At 48.9% G+C, this 12,822-nt stretch overlaps 1 protein-coding gene across 1 annotated transcript; it reads left to right on the plus strand.

The window, feature by feature from the left end:
• Nucleotides 1-292: 292 nt before the first annotated feature.
• abcg4b (ATP-binding cassette, sub-family G (WHITE), member 4b) lies at nucleotides 293-12,524 on the plus strand. Its single transcript, XM_062473445.1, has 17 exons — nucleotides 293-699; nucleotides 1,099-1,136; nucleotides 3,620-3,714; nucleotides 3,964-4,127; nucleotides 5,779-5,896; nucleotides 6,342-6,474; nucleotides 6,719-6,769; nucleotides 6,974-7,119; nucleotides 7,995-8,118; nucleotides 8,284-8,398; nucleotides 8,657-8,802; nucleotides 8,989-9,087; nucleotides 9,225-9,393; nucleotides 9,528-9,628; nucleotides 9,869-10,027; nucleotides 10,503-10,621; nucleotides 10,810-12,524. Exons 2-17 carry the CDS (start codon nucleotides 1,122-1,124, stop codon nucleotides 11,033-11,035), a joined length of 1,980 nt encoding a protein of 659 aa, XP_062329429.1. The 5' UTR covers nucleotides 293-699; nucleotides 1,099-1,121; the 3' UTR covers nucleotides 11,036-12,524.
• Nucleotides 12,525-12,822: the final 298 nt, after the last annotated feature.

Consider the following 12,822-nt stretch of genomic DNA (forward strand, 5'->3'; position numbering starts at 1 on the left):
CAGACACCAGAATGAACGCGTTCACAGTATCGTTCATCAGGCAGTAATACAGTACGTTCAGTTCACGTTCACCAAAATTTTGAACGAGTTCATGAACTTTCGTTCAATAAACGCGTTCAGGCACAACACTGCCTATTATGATCATTGACAGAAAACAAGAGACATCATTTTGACATGGATACACGCTAACACACGCGCATTGTGGTAAAAAAAAACTAGAGATAACTAGACCCAGCACTCATTCCTGACAACTCCGTTTTCTGAGCAAGGGAGCGGGTTTCTGGCCGATGAGTAAAATAGCCTACTTCCAAGTAAGTCTTGGCTTCACAGCAGTGCCTGTGGCCTACGTGATCGTGAACATCAGCCATCCAATTCCGATGTAGTTACATAAAAACTGCATTCTAGCAATAGCCAACATTTGTCAAGTTTGATCAGGATTAACTTCGGGTGTGTTTTTATGAACTAAGTGTACATAGAAGTTTTCCCATGTGAAAAAAGCGATACTTGGCTCTTTAACGCTGCCTCCTCGGTTGCGCGGTATGAGCTCTAGCCCTCCAGTTACGCCCTACCTGAGACTGCCCTCGTGCAGCGTCAGACACTGTAGGCTACAGCTGACTGTACCAGTGGAAACAACTGTCCGTCTTGGTGGGATGATTGACTGAATACAAGGATAACGCACATTCCAAGGAATATTATCAGGTCGGCAAATTTGTTATCAGGTCAACAAATCTACGTGTTGTTGATTAGGTCTATTTGTCACAGAGAAAGCAGCCAGCGGCTCATGTAATTTAAGATAAGTGTTTTTCTCTCTGCATGTTTTGTGTCAGAATGGGCTACTGTAATATCTGTTGTTGTAGGATACTTCTGCATTTAGCTAGATACTCGGTAACAGATCCTCGGTAGTCCCGTTATAAATGCAACATTTATTAATTTTTATGCTGAATGGCTTTGAATGACAGTACCCACCCATCAATTTATAACTTTATACTTAACATATTTTATATACAACGAAGACCATTATCCATTATATTATACAAACATTTTCTTTAATAGGCTACATTTTTACATCAGTGTGATCCTTGTGATTCTATTTTACAGAACAAGGAATCGAAGAAAACCTTATGAGTGGAGCAAAGGTGAGTTATTATTTTATGATTATCAAATCATTATTCTGTCTCGTTCTAATTTATTACATTCTATCTTGCCATTATTTGTCAGTTAGGCCAAATTAAATATGGACTAGTTGATCATTTTCAAAAGTAAACGTCTTGCCAGCGTCACTAGTCAATGTGTCTACCGCCAAAGGCCCAGGTCAAGGAGTTAGCTCTACCTCTGCGTTTCTCATGGGCTCTTCCCCTCCGCTTCGTTCACGTGACAGGGTACAGTACCAAGGCTGGGTTAGGATAGGGATATGCAGGTTCTGACTCTAGGAACACAGTGTAGTAGGTCCTCAACAAGAATGCAAGCCTTTAGTCTTCCAAAGCCTCTTCTATGAATTGGCGACCTTATACTCCAAGTCATGAGTGAGCAGCTCCCTGACCTAGTTAGTTGAGCTCATTAGTCCGCTCTCACTGGGGGCAGCACCTCTGTAACAATACTGATAACTCGGACCAGAATGTTCGATTCTGTTCCAGCTGTTTGGAAGCAGGACCAAGACTGTTTGTCTGGTGGTGATGTACCAGGTGTCTAGTAACAGGACCAGGTGTGCTGGTCTGGGGTGGTGTACCAGGTGTGTACCGGGTACCAGGTTTTGGTCTGTTGGCCGTGTAGCAAATGTGTAGTGGAAGGACTTGGAGGGATACAGTAGATGTTGCTGTAGAAACACAGGGACCTCCGGTGGAGTGCTGGGGGTCAGCGAGTCCTCTCCTCTCCCCCTCCTCCCATCCAGGAGAGGGACTGACCTGCGTGGGAATGAGGGGAGAGAGAGAAAGAGAGAGAAAAGTACAGTATTGTCTGATGTGACATGTTGGCATGTACCACACACACGTGGTTTGATTCTACTTCAGCCCTTGACACCCAAAGGTCCCCCCCCCACGCTCCCCCTCTTCTCTACTCCCACTTTTCTTCCACTCTCCTATTTCCCCCTCTCCTTCCTCCTCCCATTTTCCTGTATCCACCTCTCCCCCCTCTGTCAAAGTGAGGTGTACGTGCGAGGCCTTGTACAAGGGGGTGAGCGGAGGGCCAGACCAGTCTCATACCTCAGGTTGGGTCAGTGATGTGCCTACTGTGCTGTACTTGATGACTGCTTTTTCCCAAGCCCCCCCCCCCCCCCCCCCCCTCCAGCTACCCCCAACTCTCCCAGGTCCTCCCCAAACCCTGAGAGCCCCCACCAGCTCTCACTTCTGCCCCACGCCTCTCTCACCACTGCCCCCCCTTCCTCCCTACCCTCTCTCCCCACCCTTACCCCTCTCTCCCAGCTCTTCAGAAGTCTCTGAGAACCCCCAAACCTCCACTAGCCCCCCCGCCCCCACCTGCTACACCAGTCCTCCCACATCAAGGAGACGTAAAGAAGTCGATTTTAATCCCCCTGGAGGGATTAGTACCCCATGAGTGATTAAATGTGACTTCCGTCTCCAAGGGAATACAGTACAGTACCAGGACAGCACTGGGAACCCAGCACCAAGTTTTCAGAGAACAAAGTCCAGATTACAGATCTCTATTTTGATGATCATCATAATAAGGGATTAATCACCTGATGATCAGAGAAAAGGCTGCATATTTCAGGCGCTTAGCATCATTGCAGACACTGCTGCTGGATGTGTCTGACATGTTGGCTGGATGAGGGCGACCTTCCCAGACTACAGCACCTCTCCCCCCAGACATGTGACCCCCCCCCCCACCCCAAATCTCAGTCCCCAGGCTCAATCTAGCCTTGACCCTAGACCCTCCACCTCAAAACTCACTCTAGCCCTGACCCTACACCCTCCAGCCCAGTCCCAGGATCGCTCTAGCCTGGACCCTTCCAACATAGTCCTAGTCCCAGGGCCAGGTTGACTATCGCCCTGATCAAAGCCTTAAACACCCAGTCCCAGTCTCTGTCTTAGTCTTGTCCCTGTTGTGGTCCCAGGCACCCCGTCCTTCAATGTGTCATCCCCTGGAGTGTTTTTATCTATAATGTAGCTCATGCTGTATGGACAGATAAGGACACGGAGCACCCTGGAACTGCCACAGCCTGTTCTGTCTCTGCCTCAGGTACAGTGTGTCCTGTGTCTGTTCTGTCTGCTAAGGTATATACTGTCTAACGCACTGTAGGTAACAAGCTTGTTATTCAGTAAGCTCTCCTTCCTGTTGGACCACACCACAACGTCGACCTTTGATGTTGAACTGGAGCTGAGCCGGAACAGAGTCATGTGTGTAGTGTCGCCCTCCCGAATCCCCTCGCCCCTGTGCCTGACCCAGCCCATGATCAACCCTGTCTCTCTGTCTTTGTCTCTTTCTTCCTTTCCCTCTCTTTCTGTCTTTCTCTCTCTCTCTGTCTGTTCCTCTCTTGTGCCCCCTCATTTGGTTCCTTCTCTCTCTCTTGCTGTTGCACTTTCTGCCCTCCCTCCTTTTCTTCCTCCCCCCCTTCTCTCTCTCTCTCTCTCTCTCTCCCATCTCCCTCTCTCTCTCCTCTCTCCAGAGCGTAGGTATGGCGGATCAGACAGCAGAGAGGCCTGGGGAGCTGGGTGAGTCCGTGAGCATCCCCATGGAGGAGAGGCTGCACAACAGCCAAGCGTTGAGCAATGGGGACGCGCTGTGCAACGGTAAAGCGCTGTGCAACGGGGAGGGGCTGTGTAACGGGGAGGGGCTGTGTAACGGGGAGGGGCTGTGTAACGGGGAGGGGCTGTGTAACGGGGAGGGGCTGTGTAACGGGGAGGGGCTGTGTAACGGGGAGGGGCTGTGTAACGGGGAGGGGCTGTGTAACGGGGAGGGGCTGTGTAACGGGGAGGGGCTGTGTAACGGGGAGGGGCTGTGTAACGGGAGCGGAGGTCCTCAGGACGCCTCCATGCTGACGCACCTGAAGAATGTGGAGAACCAGATCACCGAAGCCCAGCGCTTCTCCCACCTGCCCAAACGCTCCACCGTGGACCTGGAGTTCACCAACCTCTCCTACACCATCCGGGAAGGGCCCTGCTGGAGGAGGAGGGGTGAGACACACACACACAGGGAGATACACACAGAAGACACACTCTCACACACAAACACACAACCCATTGACACACAAGCAGACAGCCCCACAGGCCAAAGTCTGAGTTTCTATGATGAGCCTGGTGACAGAGTGGGCAGGAAGAGAAATTATGTTTCAGAAAGGGGACAGGAACATCAGTCAGCTCTTCTCTGTGTACAATAACCATGTTATTTTGTCTGTTCATGTCTGTAAATCATTCTCTACCCGACCCATCGGTCTAGTATGGTCAGTGGTAGATACAACAAGGGATCGGACATACACAAACAAAAAATATTTCATATTTGCTGTTTTAAATTTGATGAGAATAGTTTTGTATTCAACTTTTTTCGTTTTGACCAGATTTTGCATTTATTTGGAGACAAACAAAGGTGTCCTGACCTGACCTGATGACCTTGGGATCAGTCAATGATGCCTGGAGACGGCAGATCCATTCAGAGTCAGGCTATAGTGCTCCCCTGGCCAAGAGAGTGAATACAACCATCCACAGCTAGTTGACAATCAATACAGATCAAAGTGATCTGTTCTTCCTGTAAGAACGTCGCAGTTTGGATAACTTCCTTGTGAAACAGCAACCTTCTCAGATGGATGTGTTGTTGCTGTGGTCAGAGGCTCGCCTGGCCGCTGGCTTGTTTGGGAGGGGGGAGATCCAAACGTGGATCTGAACGGCTCCGTTCACTTCAGTCCATCAGCAGGGTGACCGAAGGGTGCAGTCACATGACAGGGTGATGGGACAGGGCAGATCAATACACACTCGTTTACATTTTCTGTCTCCACACACTATTATGCACACTTGACATGGAAACAGAAGCTTGTTGTTGGGGTTAGTGCTCACATGACTGGTTTCATGCCTGGCAGGGGATTTCAGCTACTTAATGGATACCACACCATCAGCATACGAATACTGGTAACCTGACTGGCTGGTAGACTGGCTGTCTGTCTGAATTATTCTATGCCTACATGACAAACATGACTGATTGTCTGATGGATTACTCACTGCCTGCCTGGCTGCCTGACTGACTGACTGACACAACTGATATACCTGACAAGGTCCCTCCAGCGGCAGGGAGTCCACAGAATAACAAATAGTCCTGTGAGGTCCCCTGGGCCCTGTGTTGGTAAACGGTTTGTCTACGAGCGTATTAACCCATTAGTTATTTATAGGATTTCTACTGGAGTTTTCACAGGGGAAAAAGCAGTGACGCGTCAGATCACTACAGGGTGTGTTTTTATCGAGTTTCCACCTAAAGCTTGGGTTGCATCTCTGAAGCTTTGTAGCCTAAACTGTGTGTTTCAGACTGTCATCCATCACACGTAGGCTGCTATCGACCATCCATCACACAAGGTGGACTCCCTCCCTCCTCCTCTCTATCTTTTTCTCTCTAACCCTGTTCATCGATAGCTGTTTTCAGGACCATCAACAGTAGGGCTGGTTGTATTCAGTGCTCTCACAGTGACACCCAGAGGCACAAGGGACTCTGTAGGGTGTGTCTGTGACTGGAGGCCAGTGTAGACGCAAATCAGACACCTGAGTCAGACACCTGATTCTTTTGAAGGTGTCTTTACAGGGATTCAAGGTGGTCCTTTAACAAAGTGCTTGTGTCTCTCTATAGGGTTTAAAGCTTTGCTGAAGTGCCTGTCCGGAAGGTTCTGCAGCAGGGAGCTCATCGGCATCATGGGGCCCTCGGGGGCTGGAAAGTCCACCCTGATGAACATCCTGGCTGGGTACAGGTGAGACCAGTCACCTGAGTACAGGTGAGACCAGTCACCTGTGTACAGGTGAGACCAGTCACCTGTGTATAGGTGAGACCAGTCACCTGGGTACAGGTGAGACCAGTCACCTGTGTATAGGTGAGACCAGTCACCTGAGTACAGGTGAGACCAGTCACCTGTGTATAGGTGAGACCAGTCACCTGGGTACAGGTGAGACCAGTCACCTGGATGCCAGTATCACTGTTTAGACCCAACTCCTTAATTACTATCTTATAGTTACTGCTGAACAAAATTGTCACTGACAGCAGTGTGTATGTCTGGTGCCTGCATGTGTGTGTGTGTGTGTGTTTTTGACTGTGTATATGTATGTATGTGTGTGCATGTACGTGTATGTGTGAGTGTGTATGTATGTGTGTGTATGCACCTGCATGTATATGTGTGTGTGTGTGTGTGGGTTCTCCAGGGAAACAGGGATGAAGGGCCAGATCCTGGTGAATGGGAAGCCCAGAGAGTTGAGGACCTTCAGGAAGATGTCCTGCTACATCATGCAGGACGACATGCTGCTGCCCCACCTCACCACCAGGGAGGCCATGATGGTGACGACACACACACACAACACAAAGATATATACACCCACATACACACACACAACAATGCACACACGAACGCACTCTCACACACCCAATTCAAAACACACATACACACTCACAAAATAGGTACACACCCAATCACACATGCAGAAATGTACTTTCTGTAGAAGTAGACCAGGGTGGATTGTGGGAGTTCTCATAAGAGTTGTCAAAATATGCTCCTAGTTGTTTGAACGGTGTGTCATTTCAGGTCTCTGCCAACTTGAAGCTGAGTGAGAATATGGAAGTGAAAAAGAAGCTGGTGAGTCACATGGGAAAGTGAAGATGTGGTTTGTGTGTGTTGTGTGTGTGTGTATGTGTGTGGTGGCATGCTTGTGCGTGTGTGCTTCCCCTTCTGTGTGTGGAGGATGTGAGTCCTGCAGCTCTCTGCCCTGTAACTGCCCTGTACTGCCCTGTACTGTCCTGCCCAGCACAGTCAAAAGATGCCGTGTGCTTCTCCACCCAGGTGAATGAGATCCTGACCGCGCTGGGTCTGCAGGAGTGTGCCCATACCCGAACCAGCTCCCTGTCGGGGGGGCAATGCAAACGGCTCGCCATCGCTCTAGAGCTGGTCAACAACCCCCCTGTCATGTTCTTTGATGAGCCCACCAGGTGAGACACACACACCTCGCCGTTCCAGCAGATACGTCGCCCCGTCACACTACCACTGCCTCACACACACCTCACTGTCCAACCTAACTGCCTCACACACACCTCACTGTCCAACCTAACTGCCTCACACACACCTCACTGTCCAACCTAACTGCCTCACACACCTCACTGTCCAACCTAACTGCCTCACACACACCTCACTGTCCAACCTAACTGCCTCACACACACCTCACTGTCCAAACTAACTGCCTCACACACACCTCACTGTCCAACCTAACTGCCTCACACACCTCACTGTCCAACCTAACTGCCTCACACACACCTCACTGTCCAACCTAACTGCCTCACACACACCTCACTGTCCAACCTAACTGCCTCACACACACCTCACTGTCCAACCTAACTGCCTCACACACACCTCACTGTCCAACCCAACTGATTCACACACACCTCACTGTCCAACCTAACTGCCTCACACACACCTCACTGTCCAACCTAACTGCCTCACACACACCTCACTGTCCAACCTAACTGCCTCACACACACCTCACTGTCCAACCCAACTGACTCACACACACACCTCACTGTCCAACCCAACCGCATTCCAATACATTTGACATTTTATTCACTTAGCAGACACTTTTATCCAAACGACGTACACATATTGCATGTAGAAAATACTGCAGGAGATCTATGATCAGAAGTGTTATAGTTCTAACAGTATTTCAATGGTCAGAGTCAAGGATCAGTTCAACAATAACATCTCAATGACTTAACTAGCATGCACACTGCTATAACCCTGTGCTATTTGACAGTGTTTGTGTAATTGAACTCTGACAGTGTTTGTGTAACACTGTTTGTGTAACCCCCCCCAGCGGTCTAGACAGTGCCTCATGCTACCAGGTGGTCTCCCTGATGCGTTCTCTGGCCCTGGGGGGAAGAACCATCATATGCACTATCCACCAGCCCAGTGCCAAGCTCTTTGAGATGTTTGACAAGGTGAGCACTACTCTCGCCAGCTCTCCTCCTATCAGAGCCTGCGTCCCTCCCCAGCTCTCCTCCAATCAGAACCACAGACACAGAAGGCCCATAGAGGGTGTTTCTGCAGTGCGGTGTTGTGTTGTGACAGTGGCAGAGCTGATGTGTGTCTCTGGGTGTCTCCAGCTTTATATCCTGAGCCAGGGACAGTGCATCTACAAGGGGAGTGTCCCTCACCTCATCCCCTACCTGAAGACCCTGGGCCTGCACTGCCCCACCTACCACAACCCTGCCGACTTCAGTGAGTTCACACAGAGGAGCACCTAGTACACCTAGTAGAGTACTAGAATCTACTCATTCGCTCATTCATTCGTTTGCTCACTCACACATGCATTCCGACATTCATTCACTCAATCACCACCATTTTTCTCTCACTCACGTAATCACTTTATTTATTCATTCAGACATTGACTCATTCATGTATTCATTCAGCCATCCATCAATCCATGTTGAATCCCTTCCCCCGTTCATGCTGTCCTGTGATGTGGTGTGTCCTCAGTCATCGAGGTGGCGTCAGGGGAGTACGGGGACTTGAACCCGGTGCTGTTCGAGGCTGTTCAGGGGGGGATGTGTGCCTTAGAGGAGAAGAATACCCTGTCAGACAAGAAAGACCCTGCAGCCGTCTGCCCCACAAAGTGCCCCAATGTGAGTGCTGGGGCTCTCGCTAGAGTGTGGGGGGGGGGGGGGGGGTGCTTTGGTCAGAGGCACTGGGGTTGTAACTACAGGTTGTGGTACTGCCATTGCTAGGGGGCACTGCATACCTAGCTGCTACAGATCAGAGAGTGTCTGGTAGACCAGCCTTGACCCTGATGTTGTTCTCCTCTTCTCCAGGATTCAGGACACATAGAGAGCCACACGTTTGCCACCAGCACCCTGACACAGTTCTGTATCCTCTTCAAGAGGGCGCTCATCACCATCTGCAGAGACCAGGTAGGGGATCGGCTGTAGATGCTTCTTCATGCTACAGGCACACTCAGGGTTATGGTGCTAACAGACCTATATATGAACCCCCGAGATGTGTAACATGTGTGTCTGTTTCTGTTTGTGTGTGTGTCTGTGTGTGTCAGGTTCTGACTCACCTCAGACTGATGTCCCACATCTCCATCGGCGTTCTGATTGGTCTGCTCTACCTGAACATTGGTAACGACGCCAGCAAGGTGTTCAACAACACAGGCTTCCTGTTCTTCTCCATGCTCTTCATCATGTTCGGAGCCCTCATGCCCACCGTGCTGACCTGTGAGTCAGACTCAACTCAACTCAGAATCTCCGAAACTCAGGAAAACTCCATGTTAACCATAATTTTCAGTTATCAGTCTGAGGCTGCTAGGCAACTGAGTTGACCCCCACCTCTCCTCTGTGCATGGATGCAGTTCCCCTGGAGATGTCAGTGTTCCTGAGGGAGCATCTCAACTACTGGTACAGTCTGAAGGCTTACTACCTGGCCAAGACCATGGCAGACATACCCTTCCAGGTGAGAGTGTGTGTGTGTGTGTGTGACAAAAAGTCGAGTCATTCGCCAAGTTAGTATGTTTCTTTGCTTTGCATGTGTATGAGAGAGACACACATAGACACTAAGAAAGAGAGATACATTGGTTGGACGGTGTGTGTGTGTCTGTCTATCCACCTACTACAGTATATCCAACAGTGCTGTTTTGTAGGTGAAACAACAGTGCCACCCAGTGTTGATCCCAGGTACTGCGCCTCTCTCCAGGTGCTGTGCCCTATCATGTATTGCAGCATCGTGTACTGGATGACAGAGCAGCCTCCGGAGGCCTGTCGCTACCTGCTCTTCGTGGCTCTGTCCACCTGCACAGCCCTGGTGGCCCAGTCCCTGGGGCTGCTGGTAGGGGCCGCCTGCCCCTCACTACAGGTAGGCCTACTGGGACCAGGAGGGATGGACAGGACCCATGGGGAGAGTGAACAATCACACGAGGAGGGAATGGATGAATGGAGGAGTTAATGAGTGAATCAATCCCATGAGGAGTGAATGGATGGAGGTGAATAAGCGAATGAATCACATGAGGAGGGAATAAATGAATGAATGAATGGAGTTAATGACTGAAACGATCAATCACATGAGGAGTGAATGGATGGAGGTGAATAAGCGAATGAATCACACGAGGAGGGAATAAATGAATGAATGAATGGAGTTAATGACTGAAACAATCAATCACATGAGGAGTGAATGGTTGGAGGTGAATAAGCGAATGAATCACATGAGGAGGGAATGAATGAGTGGCGTTAATGACTGGAACAGAGGAGTAAATAGTGAATGGAACCCTGGGCTCAGCGTTTGCTTACGTGGGATTGACCTCACCTCCTCCACGGTATGTCTGCCTCCCCAGGTGGCCACGTTCGTGGGCCCCGTCACCGCCATCCCCGTCCTGCTGTTCTCCGGCTTCTTCGTCAACTTCGACACCATCCCCAGCTACCTGCAGTGGAGCTCCTATGTGTCCTACGTCCGGTCTGTTCCACACCACGTCCTCACACACTCAAATCAAACTGCTTTTTTAAGCATGACAGACAAAATGTATAGATATTGCAGAACGTTGACCACAGTTGGAATGAATCGAGTCATGGAATCGGTTTGTTAGGTTCTAGAATCCTCGGGGTAACAGCCTGTGTTCTGTGCCCCCCAACTCTCCCTCTCAGGTACGGCTTTGAGGGTGTGATCTTGTCCATATATGGGATGAACCGCTCGGAGTTGGAGTGTCCGGGGAAGGTGTGCAAGTTCCAGCGGCCAGAGGAGGTGCTGCAGCTGCTGGACGTGGAGGACGCCAAGCTCTACATGGACTTCATTGTGCTGGGCATCTTCTTCATCGTCTTCAGACTGGCCACGTATCTGGTCCTGCGATACAAGATCAAGTGTGAGCGATAGACCTTGGACCGGGCCTTCCTCGCTACTTGGTCTGGTCCGGTCTGATCGGGTCTGGTCCGGTCTGATTGGGTCTGTTCCGGTCTGATTGGGTCTAGTCCGTCTGATCGGGTCTGGTCCGGTCTGATTGGGTCTGTTCCGGTCTGATTGGGTCTGGTCTGGTCTAGTCTGGTCTGTGCACAGCAACTATTCTGCACATCTTTTGCGATCCACTTTCTGTCCTTCCCACAAACTATTCCGGTCCCTTCTGGGATCCACTTTCTGTACTTCCAGGGACTCCTGTTTTGGCTTCAAATCTCAGAACCACAAAATGCTGCTCAGAAGAAGATCCTTCTGTAAGATGATGGTTTGGTGCTTATACATGGTGGTAGCAGAGAGAAGACAACGGCTTGTCACACACACACACATTCACGTTTTATACCTCAACTACTGTACATTGACTGGACTTAAAACCTCACTACTGTGGACACATTGGACATCAGGTACTGTGGAGGGCACCACACACAGACTGGTCTAAGGACCCCTGCCTGCAGACAGAACCAAAAACAGAGAATGTTTACATGTCGTTTGTATCTAAGCCGACCCGATGGACATTCTGGAGTGGCACTGCAGTGATTGAGTGTCTGTTTGAATGAGTGATTCAGAAGCGATCAAGTGACCATTATTCAGGCCTCTTCTCACCCTGCCTCTCAGGTCCATTAAGGTTTGGTTACTGACAGACAGTCGCCTAGCTAAGACACGACAGCAATCTTTGTTTTCTGCTCATGAAAGTCAAATCTTTTATGTTTTTTGATATTGTGAGATGTAGTCTTTCTCGTGTCGATTAATAATTTCTCATACTGTGATCAGTTGCTATTATACCTATAAAGATATTAACGTAGTTTAAATTCGTATTTTTAATCCCACATGTTTTTATATTGTGCTACATATTATATGTACTGTATGTGTAAAATACATTGTTGAGTTTAGTTTCATTTCAAAGAGGCAGTTGACGTGTAGCCTTAACCCTCAAAACAGTCCTGATATCTGTGGCCTTCTATTGCCGATATTCGGGTCAGACTTTCCCAAATGTGGGTGGGACAGCTTTTTTTAATAACTGAGGATGCAGCCATTAACTAATGTTCTTGATAAAAGTGAGGGTGACCGATTTGCCGATTTCAGAGTGTGTAATGAAACCTACGCTCCTGCCCATATCAGTTTGACCTTGATCTTATTGATGGCTTGAGTAGCTGTCTGGGTTTGTTGGTCATCCACCAGGTAGCTGTGTTTGCACTGTGAAAACAAGGGATCAGCTCGGGGAAGATAACCAAAGAGGATCAAGAAGAAACAATATAGTGATTTTTTCACCATCTTGTTTCATCTTAATTGTGACAATCCTGAATGGTCTACTGGTGGCCAAGTCTTATGATGTTTAAATTATGACAAAACAAATTATCTTTCAGTTAAACTGTACAAAGCAAATGTATGCCGTTAAAATAAAGCCTTGTCACTTACCTAACTTAGGACAATGTTGTAATGTGTAAAAACGTCATCAATTCTAGAGATGTGGCAGCAATAACAGACCTACACCATGTGTCATGTTTTGTCATCTATAGGCTATTTTCTGTCCTCAGCAAGCTAGCAACATATTTTCACCCTGAATGTCCAGTTTATAGCTACAAGCAACTGCAGCTCTGTGATTCTTTCTGCCGGTCGGTCCACCAACATTTCGAGAAAGTTTAGCATACTGTAATGCAAATTTGCGCTTATAGGGCTTTTTTTCTACGATGTGTTACATAATATTGTGAGTG

The sequence above is a fragment of the Osmerus eperlanus genome, chromosome 11, assembly GCF_963692335.1.
Source record: "Osmerus eperlanus chromosome 11, fOsmEpe2.1, whole genome shotgun sequence".
NCBI lineage: Eukaryota > Metazoa > Chordata > Actinopteri > Osmeriformes > Osmeridae > Osmerus > Osmerus eperlanus.